Raw genomic sequence first — 23,804 nt, 5'->3', positions numbered from 1 at the left:
TGTGACAATGTGAAGTACAACAAAAATTCTTTTTCACGTTATTTTATTTTTTAGAATATTTTTCTCTGGTTGCATGATTCATGTTCTCTCCCTTCCCTCTTCCATCCCCCCTCCTGGAGCTGACAAGCAATTCCACTGTCTTATTACTCAGAACCTATTTCTGTATTATTCATATTTTTAATAATCTTTTTTTAAAACCACAGCCCTAAATCATATACTCATATAACCGAGTAATAAATTATGCTTTTCTTTGGCACTTCTATTCCCATAGTTCTTTCTCTAGATGTGGGTAGTGTTCCTTTTCATAAATTCCTTGGACTTGTTCTTGATCATTGCATTGCTATTAGTAACAGTCTATCACATTTGATTATCCCATGATGTTTCAGTTACTGTGTAAAATGTTCTCCTGGTTCTGCTCATTTCACTCTGCATCAGTTCATATAGAAATCAAGCAGTTCATCATTCCTTATAACACAATAACATTATCACCATCATATACCACAATTTGTTCGGCCATTTCCCAATTGAGGGACGCCCTCCCCCATTTTTCTAATTTGGGGCCACCACAAAAAGCTCAGCTATAAATATTTTTGTACAAACTTTTTTTTAATCTCTTTGGGTACAAACCCAGTATTGGTATGGCTAGGTCAAAGGACATGCAATCTTTTAGAACCCTTTGAGCACAATTCTAAATCAACAGATAAACTCTTGAAGAAAGCTTGGGATTTGGGAAAAAGTGTTGGGCTTTGAGGTAGAAATGAACTGTGTTTAAATTCTGCCTTCATCATTTACTCATTGTATATCACTGGGACAGTCATTTAAGCTTTCTGATCTTGTTTTCTCATCTATAAAATGGGAATAATAATGCCCATAGTATGAGCCTAGAAGAATTGTTATGAGGATTGAGTAAGTACCATATGTTTCATTATAAGGGGAGAAAGAGTGGGTTACATCATTATATCCAATGACAAACAAGATGACTCCTTTCTTAATTAAAATCAATCCCCCCCCCCATGTAGAGTGAGTGCTTAAATATTTTCAGAGCTGTAATAGATCACAAACTATATGGTACAATTAAAAAAAAATCAGACAAGAGAAAGGCCCTGTATGACAATAAAACCAATCTTTCCAATCCCACCAGTACTTGGAAACCTAATTCCTTAACTTTTTGATCATTTGGGTTCTCTTTTCTATTCCCTCTCCTGTTTCTTCAAGTCATTTGTTTTATTTTGTCTTATTTATATCTTTTAATTTTGTCATGATTATTCCCAACTTGTAACTTCCACTTTCAACCCTCCCTCACAAAATGAAAAAATTAAGAATTTAAGAACACAGACTTTGTCCGACATTATATGCATGTCCATCACACATGATTTCTTCATCCCTCTAAAGATAAGAAGGTCATAGATTTCATCCTCTGTTCTCTGGAATCTATATTAGTCATTACAAATTTAATCAGAGTCCAGAGGCCTTTTAGTGTTGTTTTCATTACATTAGTATGCTCACTGTGTATATGCTATCTTGGCTCTGCTTAATTTATTCAATATCGGTAGACAAAAGTCTTCCTATGTTTCTCTGAAGTCTTCATATTTGTCACCTCTGACTGTCCAATAGGATTCCATTACATTAATATACCACAGTTTGTTCAACCATCTTTGAGTTTTATGGCCAACAACCATTTTAGATTTATTACTACCACAAAATCTGGATTTCTTTTTCAAATAAGTCTCAAACAAAACCTGACTAAACATAGGTCATGTGTGGGCCATTATTTAGAGATGGAAGGAGCTAGGCTTTAAGTCTAACAATAATAGCAAGCTTTTAAGAAATTCTAAAATCTTTGGTAGGTACTAGGAATTTCAATAGCCTTTGTGCTAGAAAAACTTAGTTATAGATTACAAAAGGGATACATCAGTTTCCTAGAAATACCTTTTCTTGAAAAGACATCTTTTTAACATATTTTAAGGCTTTCACAAGGAAAAATTATAATTCTAAGTTTTTTCTAATAGCCATAAGTAAAGCCAAAATACACACACCATTCAATAAAAACCTCCTTGATGAGCTTCAATCCTTTTTCCTTGGCAAGATCAACAGCAACTAAGAACAGGAGAGAGCCTGCTCTATACTATAAAGTATTTTTAGATAGGTGTAAAAATGAAAAGGTTATTTTATTTTAACTTTTTAATAGGCAGATTTGGGTTTAGCGAGGTTGGATGAGTTTTCCCTCAGTTTCCTGCTTTTTATTAAGCTTAACTTTAAAAAGAGCAGTACAGTGAAGTACTTTGACTAGTATCCAACTCTTTAAAAATGTTCATTTTGTTCCTTTTCTGAATAAAGAAAATGAAAGCTCTGACCCAGATAGACATTACTATGTTAACTATTTTAGTTCCATTAATAGTTGATATTAGATCTCTATTAATAATGAGAAATATCCATTCATATCTGCAAGTACCCATAACAAACAAGAACCTGACAGATGCTTTAGCAAGGATGTTACTTGGACATCATAAGGACTGGGTGACGTGTAGGCACAAAAAGAAAGTCTCCTAGACCTGAACCCCATTTCACCCTGCAAGCCAAAGATTAAGCAAGGCCAGAAAAGTCTCTCCCAAATGTCTGCTGGAAATGCTTTGTGTCCTATGCTGATCTTAACTTCTAAATTATCCTTCTTTTTTTTCCTTGGCCCACAATGAGGTAGACTCTACTTATCACTTATTCCAACAATCCAATCCGTACCCCAATCTAGCTTCAGTTTCCCATCTGCCTCTGTTCTAATGTATAAGTAATCAAATGAATGACTCCCAATATTTACCTCAAGTATGGCCAAAATTAAGGATAACTTTATCTGGATCCTTCTTTGGGAAAATTATATTTAGTTGAGATAAGAGATACTCAGAGTTAGAATTACCACTGCCATCTGATACTAATTTTAAGCAAAACACTGCTTCCTTTTGCTTCATGAAGATATTCATGAAAATATCTTCCTTACATGTTATTTCTTTTTTTTTTATCCCTTACCTTCCATCAATACTATCTATTAAATCTAAGGCAAAAGAGCTATAAAGTCTAGACAATGTGGGTTAAGTGACTTGCCTAGAGTCACACAGCCAGGAAATGTCTGAGGCTGGATTTGAACTCAGAAAGATGAGTCAGTCTTCTTGACCCCAGGATGGGTGCTGTATCTATCCACTGGACCACCTAGCTGCCCCTTCTTTATCTGTAAGATGGGGTAATAACACTACAAGAATCTAATTTACAAGTTTGTTGTATAGATCAAGTGAGATAATATACATTCATTCCTTTTGCAAACCTTAAAGTGTTATATAAATATTTATATAATTATTCTCTTCCAAGCCTGTCCATCTCATTTATTAGGAAGTCTAGTTTCATGTATCTTCCACCACTGGTCCTACTTTGCCCTTTAAGTCAAATAACTGATTCCTAGTTGTTCCTCTTGGAATAATCGTATCTGTGGTGAAACATTTCTAAATGACCAGATGTGTGCTCATTTAGTTATTTCATTGAGAATTCAGGTTAAAGTAAGTATACCAGCCATTCATTTTTACAGGTTATCCCACATAGGACTTATTTCTATCACAACCCAACTATAAATCAAGAATGAGCATGGGTAAGAAAAACAAAACCATCCTGTAAAATAAAGGTGAGGTATGTGCAGTATGCAACCACCAGATGGTTTTTATTAGCTTAAAAGAATGGCTTCAGACAAATTTCGACACATTGAAAAAATTGGAGTATAACATTTGATTTTTAAAACAGGCAGATTTTGAATTATCGCAGTTATTATTTCCCTTCAGGGTTCTGGAAGTCCCCACCACAAAAGCTATTTTTAGCAGCTCCTGAGAGATTATTTTCTAAATTCCCTGGACTCTGGTCTATAGAGTACATTACATATGATAAAAGCACTTTGGAATCCTAGGTTATTTTTATTTTTTATAATTTTATATATTGTACCTATACATATATTTTATAATTTTATTCAGATCTGAAAACTAACACCAGTCACTGAAAAAATCCATGAACTGATGTAGGAGGAACTGTGAGAACCCTTGCTCTGTCCTCAGCCAATGATCTCATGCACTAGCTTCAGTTATTGAATCTGTGCCGATGACTCCCAAATCTGTGTCTTGTCACAGTCTCTTTTGGGAGCTCTTATCTTTGTTAGAAATGAAGGCATCTTAGTTTTGAAAATAATGTTATGCTATGAAAATATGTTGGGTATGAAAATCATGTTGACTTCACTGTCCCCATAGAAGGTCCTCGGGGACTCTCTTCTTCCAGTGGTCCTTGAACCAAACTTTGAAAGCCATTGCTCCCATGATTCCACTTCTCACCTAAATTTTGCAAATGAAGCAACTGAGGCTCAGAGAGATTAAATGACTGGCCTATGGTCATAGGCAGGACGCATCAGAGAAAAGATTCAAATCTAGTTCTTTCCAACTCCCAGCCCAGGACTATGCTACTACATTGTCCCCAATGAGGAGAACAATGCTGCAAGATTTGCAACTACATAGCCTCTCTAGGAAAATATTGGTGTTAAGGAAATAGTTCTTTGCAATAGGAGACACCCTGAAATCATTGAAAACAGTAGACAATTGCCCAGCTCAGATATAACCCAATTTCCTCCTCCTACTCAATTTGGACCCAGCTAATCACTTGACCAAATATAGTCTTCCTTGATGAAAAAACAAGAAACAAGGGGGCAGCAAGGTGGCTCAGCGGATTCAGAGCCAGACCTAGAGATGAGAGGTCCTGGGTTCAAATTTGATCTGAGATACTTTCTATTTGAGTGACCCTGGACAAGTCATTTAACTCCCATTGCCTAGCCCTTACCACTCTCATGCCTTGGAACTAATAAGTGGTATTGATTCTAAGATAGAAGGTAAGAATTATTCTATCCACATCTAAAAGAAACATAAATAGCTACCTAGATCATATTTATATAATGTTACTGTTTTAACTAATTGTATCAAATCATTGACTATTAAAGGCAAATGGGGGCTCCTGAGCTTAATTTTAGAAGCTAGAGTACCTGGAACTCGGGATAATAGTAACCTCTGTGAGGCTGAGTTGGAGGGAGGCTTGACTGAAAACATGGTGAGTGGGCATGAGCCAGCCCAGCAGTGTGGCTTGCTGAGTGAAGGGACTTTCTTACTTTAGGATGGGAGGAAAGAGGTAGAGTTGAGTAACTAGAAGGGAAGATAAAGCCTGCAAGTTTCCTGTAGATGAGATAGTAGAGAGGCTTCTTTGTAGGAGCCAGAACTCTGAACTTGTACCTAGAAGACTTGGGTTTGAATCTTGACTCAGCCCTGCCACCCTCATCAAACCACGTAAGCATTTCTTGCTTCAGTGTCTTCATCGCTAAAATGCCAATGAGGAAGATGAAGAGGATGGGGATTTGTTTCCAAAAAAATTATTTTCAGCATGATGGTGTGGTTTATGATTATAAAGTCCTCTGCTTTTTTTTTTTTTTATCTAATTTGGTTCCAGTTGGGATGGACAATATTCCCATTAGTATACTCACTTTGGAGATGGGTAAACTGAGGCTCCAGAGTGTAACTTGCCTCAGGATGCATAGCAAGTAATCAGCAGAGTCAGGATTCAGACACGATCTCTGATGCCAGCGCTCTTTCCACTATATTTCATCGCCACTCTTCCAAGGGACGTATTTAAGACTTTGCAGTTATTTTCTCCCTCTGAAATACTTTTCCTTTTAGTCCTTTCTTGGCTCCAGGGGCTTCTGCATTAAATATTTAGAGGCTGTGTGACTAAGCAGGCAGAAAACTGCTGACTCTGGCAGAGTTCTATGGCCTTCTTCCCCAAGTCCTGTGACTGTCACTTGATATATAGGCAGTCAAAGAAGTAAGTAAATCAGCAGATTGGTGGGCTAACGTAAAATGGTGAAGTTCCCACATCTGTGAGCTCTGGCTCTCCCTCCTTCAGGTACCCAGAATTCTGCGCTCTCTCCCTAGCAAACTAACAACTGACTAGAAGCTGATCATAGCTGATAGTATCACCTCTCCCAGAGGAATCTATATTTTAAGAAGCAAAGGGAAGCCTGGAAGTGCAGATATAGGAGATGGACTGAGGGGAAGGGGAGGAAGAAAGCTCAACAGCTGGGCTCCTGAAATCAAATGGAATTTGATTCGAATCTAAAATAACTTCATAGAATCATAAATGAATCGAGGTAGAAGGGGGACTTTGGTGTTAGTCCAAGCATAGTTTTATACATGAGGAAACTGGCAGGCTAATATTAAGAACATTAACAGTTTTTTTTAATTATACTTTTTTCCAGATTACATGAAGATACCATTTTTAATAATCTTTTTAAAAACTTTGATTTCTATCTTAGAATTAATACTGTGTATTTGTTCCAAGGCAGAAAAGTGGTAAAAGTTACCCAATGGGGGTTAAGTGACTTGCTCAGGGTCACCCTGCTAGGAAGTGTCTAAGGCTGGATTTGAATCCTCTCTCTCTAGGTCCAGCTCTCAATCCACTGAGCCACCTAGTTGCCCTCTTTAATAATTATTTCCTGATATTTTGTGATCTGTGTTTTCTCCTTCCTTCCTTCCCCTTCTACCTCTCCATATGTCAGTCAATATGATGTTATACATGTGCTATCACATATGTATTTCCATGTTCAACATGTTGTGAAAGACATTTATTTTGGGAAAAAACTCAAGGAAATGAAGCAAAAATGGTATATGTTGATGTGCATTAGGAATATGGAAATTGTAGCCTGTTAATGGTCCTCAGCTCTAATCCATTTCCTCCCTCTGTCCCTGACTTTTTTTTCAATCAAGGAAACTGAGTCTGAAATCTGAGTGACCTTCACCAAGTTAGAAGTTTTAATCAGATTATCTCTAAGGTCTCCTCTAATTCCAGGGTGGGCAAGGGATTTGTGTCAGCTCACCAAGCTCAGAAATGGACCAGAAATTGAACCCCAATTTTCTGATTTTCCATGTGACTCTCCAAGAGTATAAATGGCAGAGAAATTGCAGGTCTCCACCAGTAGAGGGAATCTCTTCAACTGTTCTCTACACTAATGAAATCATAAATCCAGTTCCTGACTCAGATCTTCTCCCTTAGTTGCATGCTACTACTAGTAATCCAGAGCAGTTGGGTAGCACAGTAGATAGAGAACTAGACCTGGAGTCATGAAGATTCCCCTTCAGGAGTTCAAATCTGACTTCAGACACTTATTAGCTATGGGACCTTGGGCAAGTCACTTAACCCTGTTTGCCTCAGTTTCCTCATATGTCAAATGAACTGAAGAAGGAAATGCATAACAAACAACTCCAGTATCTTTGCCAAGAGAACCCCAAATGGGGTCACAAGTGAAAAACAACTGAACAACAACTAGTAAATATCTAGGGTCCTAGTCACTGTACTTGCTGCCTTCTCTATGTATATATAAGATCAGCTCTGCCACAATCTTTTCTCAGAGGCACCTCTTTGAAAATTATTGCTCAAGAAAGAGAATTTCACTGCCTCGTCCATATGTTTACTTTGTGAGCTTGGCACCTCAGAGACTTAGCAGCAGCCTGTAACACCCACACATCCCATCTTTAGAAGTTAAGAAGGTTTTCAGCACACAGACCTTGCCCATCCTAAAATAACTTCCTTTCTACCCTGTTGCTTCCTTTCCTGCAGAAATTCTAGGAAAAAAAAGTCAACCATGTTCACTGCCTCCACTTTCCACCACCCATTTATTCATTTCCTACGGAGCCCAAGAGTTACCAATGATCCCTTCGGTACCAAACTTATCAGCCACTCCATCTTAACACTCATTCTTCCTTGGTCGTTCAAGGAGTCTAGTACCTGGTACTAATCTCCTAATCTGCACACACACACACACACACACACACACACACACACACACACACACACACACACACACACACACCTATTGTCCTTTATGGCTTTGTTGGATTTGGAAGGACAAATCTTTCTGTTAACCACTGACCCTCCTAGGTGCACTGTCTTCCCTTGGCTTCAGTGACCATGTTTTTTTCTTGGTTTTCTTTCTACTTGTCTTCCTTGGGTCTCTGCCCTCATTTCTCTTTCTCTTTCTCTTTCTCTTCTCTGATACCCCATCCTCAGCTGGTGATCTCACACATCCTTATCTTCAGTTATTGAATCTGTGTAGATGACTTTCAAATCTATGCCTTGTCATAATCTTTTTTGGGGAGTGCCAATCTGACGTGTCTAGCTGTCTGCATGGAATCTTCCTATGACTCCCCAGAACCTCAAGTTTAGCATGTTCCTAGCTGTGTGACCCTGGGCAAGTCACTTGACCCCCATTGCCTAGCCCCTACCACTCTTCTGCCTTGGAACCAATACATGGTATTGATTCCAAGATGGAAGGTGAAGGTTTAAAAAAAATATATTAAACTTTTCCTTTGCCCTTAAACCTGTTCTTCCTCCATTCCATGCCTGGAATGTGTAGTGATCAGCTCTTAGTTCTGCAACCGTGCATTTAGGAGGATAAGGTTCAGTTGTAGGAGAGCCTGGATCCCCAAAATAAATGCCAGCTTATCTTTTTTTTTCTTTTTTTCACATTTCGGTTCTTTATCCTTGGTGCATATCTTACTTTTCCACTCTTGCAACCACTATTAGGTTGCAAGTTCCTTGAAGATAAAGACTGTGTCTTTTTTTTCATTTCTGTATTCCCAGTGGCAAATATAACACCTCACATAGTTCAGGTACTTCGTTTATACTTGATTCATTTAATTGAATGGGATATTTTTGTTGTTTGGCCATTTTTCAGTCATGCCCAACTCTTTATGACCCCATTTGGGGTTTTCTTGGCAAAGATCCTGGAGTGATGTGCCATTTCCTTCTCCAGCTTATTTTATAGATAGGAAAACTGAAGCCAACAGGATTAAGTGACTTGCCCAGGGTCACACAACTGGTAGTGTCTGAGGCTGGATTTGGATTCAGGAAAATGAGTCTTCTTGACTCCAAGCCTGGCGCTCCATCTACTCTGCTAACTAGCTGCCCAAATTTAATTGACTTATACAGTGCATTAGAATGAGATTCCAGATATCTGGCCTAAATTACCTTGGCCATTTAACATCTCTCAGTCTCAGTTTCCTCATCAGTAAAAAAAAGAAATTGTGGACTATAGAGAGGATGTCCATGATCCCTTCCAGCTCTGATATACTTTAAGTCTAAGTGAACAGATAGAGTTATGAAACTTACAGGAAAAATTAAAAAGGATTAGAACCAGAGCAAAAACAAGTCTTTGGAATCACACTCCAGTCCTCTTTCCCTGTTGTAGTGCTGTTCCTATGATTATCCACTGTGCCTGCACCATGCCAATCCATACCAAATAAATCTTATCCAAAGCACAAAGGTGCCATAAGCACAAATTTTAGCCACAGCAATTGATTGACCTGTATTTCCTTGATGAACTGGCTTGCCAGGATGTCTGGACATTCAAAATCTCTATGTACTGGAAAGCCATTTAAGTCCACCATTCTCTCTTTGTGATCCCATATTTCTCTTCTTTGCATGACTGGAAAAATGAGGAATTCACTCAGTGTGCCAGAATTCCATGTGGTATAGCAATTTCCTTTGGAAAAAGTACCCGGTACAGTAATTAAGATAAATCAAATTCTCTTAATCTACACAAATACTTTTATTGTCCTCGGTGGGTTTGTTGGATTTGGAAGGACAATTTTTTTTAAAAAACATATAGTGTCTCCTTTAGAGGTTGAACAGAGGTAGCTGGAAGCTGTTGTTTACACTGGTAGATTAACTATCTTTTGGCGTTGAGTACAAGGTAAAAGAAAGACTTCTTATGAATTGTGAGTTTGGCTAAAAGAGACAAGCATGTGGAATAACCATTATGGGCTTTTCGTCATTTCTTTGTGAAGTTCTGGCCTAAGTAGATTCTTCATTAGCTTTTTCAATATTCCTTTTATTGTGCTTTACACAGACCGGGGGGTTGGGGTGGGGGGGGGGGAGATGCCCAAAGAATTTTAGATTTGCCTTCATTGTAGGTACAAAGAGTCAAAGGCTAATTCCTGCCTGGTTTAACTTTTTTTAATTTAAAAAAAGGAAAGAAGTTAATTTAGTTTATCAAGTTATAAAATTATATAGTTATGTATTTAGTTTATAAAGTAAAAAATTCATTATTCACTATTAGTAACTTTTCATCAGGATGAAATTTCATCAGACCATAAAGAAAACTTCTGCTTTCATATCTCTATATAGTTCCAATTCGTGAGTACTTAGGGAAAGAGGAAGATATACAGTCCTCTAGTTCAGCCATACTACGGAATAACATTCTGTTCCTATGTTACCCCACCAAGGACCTAACTGGGAACAGATTCAAGCTCGTGGGTTTCCACATCTGTTTCCCTTTCCCTTCTTTTATCCCTCCTTCCATAGGTCCTTTCCTGCTCTGCGGTGACAACCCAGTGACTAAACCCTCAGCAGAGCCATAGCTAGGAATCCTCTTACGTGGAGCAATTCTAAAGGGGAGAACAGGATCCTAGTGGAGAGGACAGGTGGGGAACAAGGAAGGAGCAAAGAACAATATGATCTTGGATGGGTGAACTGGGTGTCCTTCAGACTCCAACACCAAACACACTGTTGTCATGGAAGAAACTGAAGGCATCCCTGATGTTGTCCCTTACTAGGTGCTCAAGAAATGTTTATCACAATCATATCAATGAAAGAGATGGTGCAGAGTAGTGGGTAGAGGGCTGACTTCAAAGCCAGGAAGACCTAGTTCAGTCCCATCTCTGACACATATTTGCTTTGTAACCCTAAACAAGACACTTGGTTTTAGTCTTTAAAACTAACCAAGTTGTAGAGAAGGTGCCAACTTACTAGGGAGTTCCTTATATCAGTGAAATCACAAGTCCAGTCCCTAGCTGTCCCTGGGACCATAAACAGATTTTTATCAATATTTTGGAATGATTCTTTAAAAAATAATACTATATTTTCCCCTATTACATTTGTTCCACTACCTAGCTGCCTTAAGAGTGATCTATATCAGATTGCTTGCCATCTCAGGGAGGGTGGTTAGAAGATAGGAGAGAATCTGGAACTGTAGTCAAAAAGATTCATCTTCCTGAGTTCAAATATGGCTTACTAGCTGGATGAGCCTGGGCAAGTCACTTAAGCTACCTGCCTCAGTTTCCTCATCTGTAAAATGAGCTGGAAAAAGAAATGGCAAACCATTCTAGTATCCTTTCCAAAAAAAAAAAAATTGCTTCAGATGGGATTACAAAGAACTGGACACAACTGAAAATGATGGAACAACCAGAACAAGCTATCATTATAGTAGCTGGTAGCACAATGTATTAGGGAGCAGGACCCAGAATTAGCACGGTCTGGCCATACACTTACTGGTGGTGTCACCTTGGGCAAGTCACATAACCTCTGCCTCAATTTTTACACCTATAAAATGAGAATAATAATGGTATCTACTTTACAGAGTTGATATGAGGATCATATAAGAAAATACTTATAAAAAGTGCTTAGCATAATGCCTAACACATATTAGGCACCACGTAAATGCTTATTCCATCTTTTCTGCCCTCCTCTCAACTTTGTTGAATCTCTCTCATGCATTGAGAAAGCCCTACATGAAAGATTGGAAAAGATTATTTTTTCCTTTTGAGGGCAACTTAGAATGTGGAAGGGAGATAGAAAGACCCATTTTAGGTTGCACACAGGTAAAAAGATTATCTATTTAAGTTTAGAAGTATTCAAGAAAAATATAAAATATAAAGATATTCTACTCACTCGTTTCAAAACTTAAGAACAAGAAACAAAGGACTCTCTTCAGGAAGTGGAACAAAATACCAAAGAATATATTTCAGTTCTTTATTCTTACCAGTTCAGATAAAGGAGAACAGAAAGAGTTGTTGAAAGTCAGAAGGAGAGAGCAGGAGAAAAAGAGACTGAAGAAGAGATGGGTTAGATTCTGAGTTGAGGAATTCATTCATCAAAGTATATTATCAGAGATTTTGCTGCCCTCTAAAATTCTGAACCAAACCTGGATTGTGCATTTAGAAGAAACACGTATCTCATCTCTTCCTCTTTGATACCCAGCCCCTCCAAAACTTCCAAGTATAGGAAAAAAGTTGGTTTTCTATGGAATTCTGATTGTAACGGAGTGTTAAGATTCTAAAGGAGAACAGAAAGAGCTGTTGAAAGAGTAGAAGAAAGGTGGTCAGAAGGAGAGGGGACGAGAAAAAGAGACTCAAGAGATGGTTAGATTTGAAACTTTTCTTTGAAACTTTTCAGATATGGTCCTACTGGCATAGCTCTCAGGCCAAAGATATTTTAAAATTCTAAAACACTTCAGTTTCCCTTATCTTGTTTTCTTCTGAGAGATTTGGCTCTTCTGTAATGTGCACTCATTATATTACATGTTCTACTTGCGATACTTCTTCTCTAGGTAATGCACTAAGACTATAAATTCAAGAAAAGATCTGAAATTGTCACCTGGGGTTTTCCTGTGCACTGAAATCACAGGTCCTATCACAGGTCTACCATCATTACCCCTAAACAGAACAAATCCAGTCATTTGGCCAAACTGGACACTTTCGTTAAGTGATTTTCCAGGATCTTGAACATGGAATCTTTTGACTTTTTGCTTTGTTTGTTTGTTTTGAAATACACGAAGTCCCCCTGTCCTATCAATCAGCCTTTGTAGCACTCAATACAGTCATCACCTTCAGGCATGGTCCTATCTTGTCCCTTGTGGCAAGGGAATTGCTCCCCTGTCAACAACCATCCACTTTTGAGGTGACTCTGCTGCTGGCTACCATCCATGTGACCCTTCAGAGTCCCTTTATCTGAGCCTCAGTTTCTCCATTTGTAAAAATGTTCTTGTTCAGCCGTGTGTGAAACCTCCAGAGCTCATTTGAGGTCTGCTGGCAAAGATACCCAAGTGGTTTGCCATTTCCTTCTCCAGCTCGTTTTGCAGATGGAGAATCTGAGACAAACAGGGTTAAGGCATTTCCTCAGGATCACATATAGATTTTGTATTTATTTAAGCTATGAGATGAAGCAGGGACCGGATACAGAACTTATAAATAGGTTGGGATGGGAGTTGTCAAATCTATTTATCCCTAAACTAATCAATACTAAATAAAGTCCAGAAGCCCCTCTGTACTGCAAAGGACTTCTTGCCTGTTGGAAATCCATTACTATCTAATAAATATATCTAACTTACTAAGTGTTAACTTGGACATAAATACAGAACTGCCAAGTAGTCAGAAAACCCACCCTTTAATTAGGAAAAAGGGATAATAGGGATCACTACACAGAGTCAGACTCTAAACACCACACAAAGCCAAAGGCTCTGTACCAACCTCAAAGGGATACTGGACAAGCCTACAAAGACTGACCACAAATAGGGGTGTAAACCTCCTAACATTCAGCAGCAATGGGAGGAGGGAATGGTCAGCTGTAACCAATTAAAGGCCAAGGCCAAACTCAGGAGCTGGGCTTCCTGAGAGGAAAACTGTCATCCAATAGAGAAACCTTTCAAAAGAGGTACTTAACTTTCAAACAAAATAGGTGTGCTTCGTACTGGGGTTTCTCAAAGTGCAGAGGTAAACTGAGTCATCTAAAATCCACATTGACAAGCTAAGCTAATTATAATGCTTCTAAAACTCTTTTAGCAATATCAATAATATGGAAATAGGTCTTGATCAATATAAGCCAATCTGAGAGTAGGAAAGGGGACAACAGAGAGGACTTGAACCATCTCTGTCCTTTATATTCTTTCCAGAGAAAAGGATATTTTGTTATACACACCTACACGTATATCATTATTTGTGTATATATTTAAAGGATTTTTTCTAGTACCTACACACACACATATAAGTCATCCCTGCCACATCCCATCTTTTCCCATCATGGTCTTGATGGATTGGGGTGGCCGTAAGAAATTTTGTGGGAGCCACAGACAAACCACAAAGGCCAGCAGGTGACCCAAAGAAAGTCGAGAAACTCTATAGCTGATGACATCCTACTTAACCCAAGTTTTACAATAAGATTCTGTAAATACCCCATAAAAGGAAAAGAAAAAATTCAGACTTCTCTGATACAAGCCCTCACGAGGTGGAAGGCACACCTGTATTGAGAGAGAAAGCCTGCACAGTAAGGACAAGCAGGTGGGAAGGCACAGGAGGCTGGGGAAATAAGGAAAGGACTCTCCTGGGAGGAGAAGGTAGAATGGAGAGATCTAAGAGTCAGAAGGAAAGGGGGAATGTATTCCAAGCCAGAGAGGAGCAGGGTAGCTCGTGGCATCTTGGCGTTCAGCTCTTCCATTCATTTCACACATGAAGGACGAAAAGGTAGGAGGGGCTGTGACTTTCCTAGTTCCACAGGTCTTTATTGTGTGCATATGTGCACATACTCTATTTTGGGTTTTTTTTTCTACATCTGAAACATTTACTAGAAAGGTCATTATAGGAGAAGTATTATCATCTGATTTGCCCCTGCCACCCGGAGGATCCTGGGCTTTTTTCATCTAACATGCAGCTAAAATCTTCCATATCTATATTTTAATTCCATTAGATTGAGAGCTCCTTGAGAGCAGGGATTGTCCTATTTTCCTATTTTTATCCCATAGTGCTTTGCACATAGACTAAATGTTTTATTTATTCTTGCATAATGTATATGTGCTCAGTGCATTAGGGAGCCAATATTTAATATTGATTCTAAGACAGAAGGTAAGGGTTTAAGAAAAAAAAATTTTTAAACAAATTGTAAACAATGTGGGGTTTGTGGTCTTGTCCATAATCTTTTATATGTATTTGTTTAGTTAATGTTTTTTGGTGGTTACTAAGTATATAACTAAAACAAACAAACAAACCAACTACTCCATCCACTGTACCACCTAGGAGCATCGTGGCACAAGGTGCTTGTGACCTAATTGAAATTAGAACTGTTTAAAATCAGTTGAGAAAAATCCTCTTACCATTTTGGCTGTTGTCTGGGAGAATGAGGTCCTTTGCTATAAATCACATAATGAATGAGCAATGGCAGAGAGAAAGAAAGTACTGCAATAAATTAGATAGCATGGAAAGGTCAGAAGAGAGAAATGCTACTTTCCCAGCTGGGGCAGTTAGGTGATAAAGTCAGGAAGATCAGAGTTCAAATTCAGTCTCTTACTGGCCACATCACCCTAGGCAAATTACTTAGCCCTGTCGACCTCAGTTTCTTCATCTGTAAAATGAGTGGAAAAGGAAATGCAGAACTACTCTAATATCTTTGCTAAGAGAACCTCAAATGGAGTCAGGAAGAGTTTGGACATGAGTGAAAGAACTCAATAACAAGCTTATTAGCCAGGAGATCTCGAATAAATCTTACTATTTCTGAGCCCCAGACTCCTTAAGTATACAATGACAGCATTGGATTTTGATCTCTTAACATACGATCCTGAGATTGCTACCACCAGCACTTTCTGCCTCTCTAGTTTTCTAATCTAATCAGGAAGAAATGCCTAGGCTCCCTTTAACCCCCTGTGACTGCCTGGGTACTCCTGGGTGCATTGCCAAATAGACACAGAATTCAGACCAATTTCCTTAATCAAGTAGCCAAACATTCTGCAGTAGTTAATGAGAGACATCTAATCAGTTCAGGAGCATTTTAAAAGGCATCAACAAAATTGCAAAGGGGCCAAATAAATGGATGGAACACGGGGATGATTCCAGCGATCAAATCTGGCACAAGCTCTCGGCCACAGCCCAGAATGTACCATTGCCACGTGAATCAAAGTCCATATGCCTTTGATGATTATTTTTTCCAGGCTCACTAATGGGTTGGAGGTTGTGCTTGGGGCTGCCAGCTCTGCTAAGCAAATCTTTAATCCTTTCATGCCCGTGCCAAAGGTTACTTAGATAGGTTCTGAGAGAGATATCAGGTTTCTTTGTGGTTTTAATTCAATCGGGGGTCTTCGTGACTCCAGACCTGGCACTCTATCCAATGCACCACCTCATTACCCATGGATACTGTAATAATTATTGGGAAAGGAAATGGAGGATTGGAAAACAGAAGGGACACAGCACTCCAGACTGGACTGAACAAGCTCCTCTCTCCTCCAACCCCAGAATGGAAGTCCAACCCCCGGCAGGAAGGAAGTGCTAGTCACAAGACCCAACTGCCACTCCCAGCAGGAAGGAAGTGCTAGTCACAAGACCCAACTGCCACTCCCAGCAGGAAGGAAGTGCTAGTCTCAAGATCCAACTGCCACTCCCAGTTGCCCCTTCCCCCACCAACTATTAGTCTAGTTTCCTTTCCACAATACCAATAAGTAGACAGGTATAGAATTGATGATCTCTATCGGTGAAGGGATTTTCTGTACTCAGAGTTCCTTACACAGATGAAATCCCAATTCTAGACCAAAAACAAAAACAAAAACAAAAATAAAACCCACAGACAACATTTATGATTTATTTTTGTCCGGAGTTGGTCAGTCAACTCCATTTACTCTACACTATGTACCAAGCAAAGAGCTGTTTCAAATAGAACACTAAAATAGCAGATCCCAGCATTGTTTAAAATCCATAACATGCTCTTTGTTTTCAGAGAACTTCTAGAAAACCAGCATTGTAATGAAAGAGCATTGAACTTCAGCTTCGAGTCCTAGCTCTGCCAGGCACTTGGGGTATAACCTTGAGATTTTTCTAGGCCTCAGTTTCCTCATCAGTAAAATGAACACACCAGATGGATTTCTAAGATTCCTGCTTGCACTAAGGTTCCATGATTCTGGTTTCAATATCCTTTGGCACAGTGGATAGAGCACCAGGTCAGGAGTTAGGAGGTCCAGGGTTCAAAACTGGCCTCTGACACTTCCTAGCTGTGTGACAATGGGGCAAGTCACTTAACCCTAACTGCCTGGCCCTTGCCTTTCTGTCTTACAGATGGAAAGTAAGGGTTTAAAACAATAATAATAATAATGTTGAGCAAGTCCATGATTTTAAGATGAGGACATTGTAAGCAAATATTATCAAGGTGAAAATATGAGCCCTTTTTCTTTTCTTTTCACTCAGTTATGAATTCCAGGTGACGCCCAAAAACCCTCTTGGTGAAGGCCCACCTAGCAAAACTGTGGCATTCAATACTGAATCAGGTAACCTCATCAATGACTCCTGGGGATTTAGTCCAAAGAAGCACCTTAGCGCTTTGTCTAATGCAAAGACCATCCAAGGGAAGCCGGGGGTGGCCAGGAATTGGGCTCTGGCTCATTGGAGAGAAGCAAATGCATAAAGTCAAGTGAGCTTTTGTGCTTCTCTTCTTCCTCAGAATAATCCTTTTGGGTCAGACCAAGTGATACTAAGGAAGGAAGAGTCCCTACCCAAATAGAATAGAAGTTTAACCAATATAGACATCTAGAAGGAGAGGGAGACGGAGAAGGAAGAGAGGGAGAGGGAGGGGGAGGGGGAGGTCTCGTTAATTAGTAAGTTTCCTGACAACTTTTCAAATGACCACTTGGTCTCGATATCACGTGACATAGATCTGTGAGCCGAGGGCATTTAATAATTCAACCCATATTTATTAGTGATCTAGTCATTGAATAACCGCCTCAACACCTGCCATGCTAGTGACTGGTTGTATGTGCTTTCTGGGCCGAGATAGAAACTGGATCTGGGGATCAATCCTAAAAATTTGGCAGATGTCACAGTGGCCATGACAGCTGGTCCTGAATAGCTGTTGTACATGCCATAGGGAAACAGCTGTGAGACGGTAGAAATGAATTTTAGCACTTCAGGAAACTTTTCAAAAGCAAATCTTATTTGCTGTTTAGTTAGAACATGCCATTTCATAAAAAAAAAATGCTCTGTAACAACTGTGGAATTCATCTTCTTTACTGTGATGCTGGATTATAACATGGAGTATTATTTATCTTAAACTGACTAACTCATAGTTTGCAATTTTTCCCCAGCGGATCCAAGAGTGAGTGAGCCAATTTCAGGTAAGCATATTGCACTGAACAAGCATACATCAGGACTTTTATTTAAACTGCCTGGACTAAAGAAGGCATGGGACCATAACTTTAGCCATGTCTTTGGATCTTCCACTTAAAGGGTTCTTGAGAATTCCTGCCAGTCTAAATGTTTACCTAAAACGGATAACAAATTTCACATCTGCGATGCTCCAGGAGCAACCTGGCTATTTTGAAATAAGTTTCCATCAATATGCCTGACCAGCTTGTGTTTCCTCATCCAAATCACTAAATCACCAGAGAATAAGCAATTTCTCGCTTACTAAGATTTAGTTGCAAGCTATGTTGAAGCTATTATGTGCTATATAATCAGGCAAAGAAATCTATATTAGCACCAAAATGTTACCCTCTGTATCTAGCATTGCAGAAAACTTGCATATTGAGTATTTCAAATGTTCTAAGAAATTAAGCAATATAAGTGTTCTTTCCATGATATCTTCACCTCATTATTGAATAGAACTCAGGTATTTTGTTTTTTAATCTTTTCAACTCTTTTGGCTTGCTGGAAAAAGCCAGGTAGGAGCCAACAAGCTGATATGAAAACTTGTCAATGTGGCTGTAAGTTCTTAGGCAACTCTTGAAATTAGGACACTCTGCCCTTGATCTTGCCCCATCCAAGGATACAAAGTTGTGGATAAGGAAATAAATCCAGCCTCCATATTTCTTTTATGTAGCGGGAAGAGATGCCATCTGGACTGAAATACCCTTTAATTCAGACTCTTATTCAGAATGCAAAGGCAAGCAGTATGTCAAGAGAACTTGGTACAAGAAGTTTGTAGGTGTGCAGTTATGCAATTCTTTGCGATACAAGATTTACCTGAGTGATTCACTTACAGGTAAGGACAACAAAGCGCATCTCACTGAGCTTGCTCTTTCCTGATCAGACACATTTTCCTCTTCATACAATGCTTGGCTATAAATGACTTAACTTGGGCTTTTCTGTTATGGAGTGCCATTAACTCTGAAGTTATGCAGATGAAAATAGAGCACCTTTAATGAAAATGTCACTGAAGCACGTTTTGGTACTAAGATTAAGGGCTTGGTTCTTAAGCCTTCTGGAACTACACACAAAAGAACTATTCAAAAGGCAGAAAGGTAGTCTGAGAAGTAGTGGTTTTCATGTTAAAATTTTTGCCACAGGTATCACGAAGATAAATGTATAGCAAAAAAGAAAACTAAAAATTAAAATAATTTTTTTAATTATTTGGATTAAAAACCACCAATGTGGGCTAGGGAGCCTCTTTGCCCTATTTATTATAATTTTATCTTGAAAAAGATAATATATATGTATTTCTGAAATATTTGTTATTTACTCAACTGGAAAGGGCTACTATCCTGATTCAAATCTTTAATTTCGTGGATGGAAGCTATTGAAATATAACTGGAGTTTTACACTTTGTAAGAAGAGGTTCTTTAGGATGTTCAACATGACTGATAAATTAATATCCATGTATTCATATCACATTAGTGGCTTGAAATTTTTTTGGAATGGTATTAACATTCCATAGATTAAAAGTAGAAGCTAAAGTCGTTCAAGAGAAATAAACAAATAAATTAAAAGTCCAGGTTTTTTGCTGGTTTCTCATCTCCCAGCCCATTCTTGGCCAAATCTCTGTGTCCTCTACGAGAGTGGAGAGGTGTTCAGGGAGGCTGTCACATCTGGTGTAAGAGCTTGCCAAGACCTTTTCAGGGATGCTCATCCACCTTTGGTATCTGCTTAGTTTTGACAGTAAAGATGCCAGTCATTCACTGCATCGAGGGCCACAGCCAGTCATCTTGACTTTCGGACCTAGATGGCTCTGGAAGAGAGTGGGGCTGACAGCTTTGTGCAACTCCTCTTCGTTTAAATTCAATTCTTGCACAACTCAAGACATAACCTCTCTGAAACAAAGGGCAACAACTAGGGAAGTGATCCAGAATCTTTTTTAATAGTGCGTCTATAAACTTAATTATAAAAGTTAAATAATTGTCCCCACAGTACTCGTTAGCTAGCCTATCTAAGTAACATCCACTATTCTCCCAACAAGTCGGATAATAAAACTTATTGTAGTTGGATTTAAATTTCCAAAACATTGTCATCAAAGGCATAGAAAATAACTTGGCAACTCAGGGTGGGGGGAAGCTGAAGAAAAGAAATGGGGACAGGACACAGTCAGAGTCCTGGTCGTTGAGTCAAGATTCCTGAATTTGAGTAAATGGCCTTGGATAGCATTAGCTCTTGTGATACTGGACAAGTCCCTTAAACCTATGACTCAGTTTCCTTAATCTACAAAAGTTTTAATACTACTTATTCCATCTGTTGTGCAGAGTATTATAAAAGCACTATATAAACGAGTTATTTTAAAGCCCTAATCATCATCATTGCATCATGGAGGGCCCTTCCCTGTCACCTAAGTTTTGGGCTTTTGTTACACTGTGTGTATGTGAAATACTCGATTTTAATAATTCAATTGATTCCTACATAAGCAATATGTCCAACATGTTTTTTTTTTTTTGGTTTAAATATTTTTCAATGACCTTTTCTTTTTTTGAATATTTAAATAGGAAAATTTTACAACATTGGAGATCAAAGAGGTCATGGAGAAGATCACTGCCAGTTTGTGGATTCCTTTTTAGATGGTCGGACTGGACAGCAACTCAGTTCTGATCAACTGCCCATCAAAGAAGGTATTTTACTGAATCTCAATTCTGCTAAAATGGCCTAAATAGCCCTCCAAAGTTTTGTTATAGGGAGTAAAAAGAAATCTGAATAAAAACTGAAAGAAATACAAAGCACGTGTACGTCATATACCCAAAGTATATCATCACGCTATGGAAATAAAACATAAGAAACACACTGAACTGGGTAAATAGGAGTTTTAAGTCTGGCTCTGTCATTGCTTATCTGTAAAATGACTAAGCTATACTAATTACATGCCTTCCAATATCCCATCCAGTTCTATGAAATATATAGTCTATGAAATAGCATAAAGGCAGTCAGAGCTAATGAAATTATTTCCTGTGCTTATAGGGATAAATAAGCTTCTTTGGCAAAATACAATTGAACAAAACATTCATTATGTATATAACACCGCAAAAGGAAGGTAGTTTTACTTCCCTTCCCTTTATTGACTCCTTCAATCATGTTCCCACGCCGCCTTCTGTGATTTAGCAACTGAAATCTTGGCTCAGTCCAGAGAACAAGCGAAATTGCCCTTAAAAGATGCAAATACTCCACCCACTTGAATCAGATATAGGAGTATTCACATTCTCAGATTTTCCCAGTTTCTTTAAATAGGAATCTCCCCTAGGGTGCCCTTAAATTCTAAAAAAAAAAAAATAAATATATATATATATATATATATATATATATATATATATATATATACATACTTAATTTTTCAAAAGCAAATCTGTGTGGGAATGAAGTGTGTTTGCATGACCAACTTTATTGAAGTGATTCACTAACTTATGTTAGCAACCATATGGGAGTAGTACACTAAGGCATCATCAAAGGGAGAAGAGATTTAATGAAAAAGCATTTTAAATTCATTCTAAGTGTCAAATGCTACATAAACAATTTTATTGAGCATAATTTATTAAGAAAATTCTTTGCATAAGGCAAATTAATTTTTGTAGGACAATAAGACACTCCTTTGCAATATTCCCAATAGGAACATGTTAATAAAAACCATGCTCATGTGTGCGAGTGCAGTAACTATCTTTACAAAGGCCAATCCTTCATACTATGCTAACATGGTTAAATTTTAAAATACACACAGGGCATTTTCAAATAAAACTTTTCAGCTAACTTAAGTGCTACAGTTTGATTCAGGTCTATGAAATATTCCACCATAGAAAGAGTAAGAAAGTGTGTAATGAAACAAAAGTGTACTAAATTTATCTATTTGATTTATTAGGCTACTTTAGAGCAGTTCGCCAAGAACCAGTCCAATTTGGAGAAATAGGTGGTCCCACTCAGATCAATTACGTCCAATGGTATGAATGTGGAACTACGATACCAGGAAAATGGTAGATGCTGCAGTAGCGATGAGAGATGCCTTCTTTTTCATCAAGAAAAAAAAAGTTGGAAATGTTATAGTATTTGTGCCACATAAACCTTCTGTTTACTATGTATAGAAATTTAAAATGGAATGGCAATATTAACTGTTTATTAATAGACTGCTTACTATATTTATCAGGTTTTACAAAGTCATTTAAATAAAGTAAGATATAGGCATTAAAGAGAATTTGGGAAGCTGGCTCCCTGCTCTTGGTATTTTAAAAGAAACAGTTTGTATGTTATTTATCACAGTGTTGTAATAAATGTTTTGAGGCACTTTTATGGGAAGCTTAAAATATAATATGCATTAATTTTAAATATTCACTTTTATTACCTGAACTGTTTAGGTAATTCTACAAACCTCTGGTCTCCCTCCCTTTATAATTAACTTTAACTTATTGGATCAAACTCTTGTTCAATAGAGCTGAAAAGGCAATTTTCCCAATATTTACGTATTGCTCAGACTAGAAACAGCTGAATAAGCTTTTCTAAAAGAGCTTTAGGCCCTAGTCTAAACACACAATCAAATGCTTGGTGGAGATATTTGTCAAGCCCTGGGCCTTACATTAGTTTCATTTTGGCAATTCTACATCACCTATGCTCAGTATAATTCAGTTTTGTTTACTTAAGAGATTTATTCTCTAACCATCAGCCTATGCTATAGTGTCTGGATGTATTTTTTTTTAATCAAACATTAGGATTTTCCACTGTCCCTTCAAATAATCGTGTGTCTTCATTTAATCTAACATGGTCATGTCCCTAGCCAAGTTGTAAGCACTGGTTCTGATGTTTGAGCACAAAAGAGTAAATGAACAAGGTCTATAATAATGTATAGGATATTTGCTATATATATTTTGTATAAGACATCTATTAATAAAGGGGGATATTTGTTGTACTTCTGTTTCTTAACTCAAACTATAAAGAAAATCTGGTTGAATATTGTTCCTAGGGAAAGAGGGGGTAATTCACTGTGCTTAAGGTCTTCTAAACTTGCTATTTCCAAAAATGCCTCAATTTCCCCCCTCTAATGCCATATACATTTTGTATTTTTCAAACATTAATGAACTCTGCAATAAAGAGATGTAGTTTTTTTAAGAAAACGTTTCATTTCTGAGTCCTTTGCGTCACTGAATAATTTTTACCCTTTGCATGTTTTCTTCTATCCTTGAAAGTTAACATGGAATTGCATACTTCAAACCCCATGGTAAATGTTCAGTATCATTTTTTAAATTAACAACTAGTATTATCTCAGACTAGTTTATCTCTCTGAAGTCTTAAATTTGCATTTTTATGTCTGTTTTTCCCCTGGCTCTGAATGATGAAATCCCTTCAATAACTTGAGGCAAGAATTCAACCTTTTTTTTTTGTCTTGGATCACTTTGGCATAATTTTCTGACAACTTCTGGATCTCTTCTCAGAATGCTTTTTAATGCATAAAATAAAACGTACCAGTTTTACAAAGGAAATATTGTCAGGATATTTTAAAAATAATTTACAGATGTAATAGAGGAAAAGCAGATAAACGTAGTGGGTGGCTCCATTTCCTCCCATCCATTACACAGAGCACCTTATTTTTTCCTTATCAAGAGCTCTGAGACAAAATACATGTAGAAAATGCATAAAAGTTAATCTTTCTAACCCTCCCTTTAAAAGTATGTAAGGACAGGTTGCAAGAGGAAAAGATGGAATTTTGCAAGAAGAGTTGAGTGACAGCAAACCATAAAAGATTTGTCCGCACGTTGTCCAGAAGATACTTCTGCC

At 38.0% G+C, this 23,804-nt stretch overlaps 1 protein-coding gene and 1 long non-coding RNA gene across 7 annotated transcripts in view; one reads left to right on the top strand and one right to left on the bottom strand.

The window, feature by feature from the left end:
• Window positions 1-6,006, bottom strand: part of LOC130453645 (uncharacterized) — a 37,220-nt gene extending 31,214 nt beyond the window's left edge. Inside the window, exon 1 of the long non-coding RNA XR_008911090.1 lies at window positions 5,543-6,006. This is a non-coding gene — a long non-coding RNA (uncharacterized LOC130453645). The remainder of the gene's footprint in view (window positions 1-5,542) is intronic.
• Window positions 1-23,143, top strand: part of ABI3BP (ABI family member 3 binding protein) — a 293,851-nt gene extending 270,708 nt beyond the window's left edge. For all 6 annotated transcript variants that reach the window (XM_056793404.1, XM_056793406.1, XM_056793407.1 and 3 more), the window contains 5 exons: window positions 17,049-17,128; window positions 17,942-17,971; window positions 18,676-18,837; window positions 20,546-20,668; window positions 21,901-23,143. In XM_056793404.1, coding sequence (XP_056649382.1) covers window positions 17,049-17,128; window positions 17,942-17,971; window positions 18,676-18,837; window positions 20,546-20,668; window positions 21,901-22,016 — 511 coding nt within the window. In that variant the 3' untranslated portion in view covers window positions 22,017-23,143. The remainder of the gene's footprint in view (window positions 1-17,048; window positions 17,129-17,941; window positions 17,972-18,675; window positions 18,838-20,545; window positions 20,669-21,900) is intronic.
• Window positions 23,144-23,804: the final 661 nt, after the last annotated feature.

This window comes from Monodelphis domestica, chromosome 4 (genome assembly GCF_027887165.1).
Source record: "Monodelphis domestica isolate mMonDom1 chromosome 4, mMonDom1.pri, whole genome shotgun sequence".
In the NCBI taxonomy this organism is placed as follows: domain Eukaryota; kingdom Metazoa; phylum Chordata; class Mammalia; order Didelphimorphia; family Didelphidae; genus Monodelphis; species Monodelphis domestica.
The sequence above is the reverse complement of the archived record's forward strand: the minus strand, read 5'-3'. Positions and strand labels throughout refer to the sequence as shown.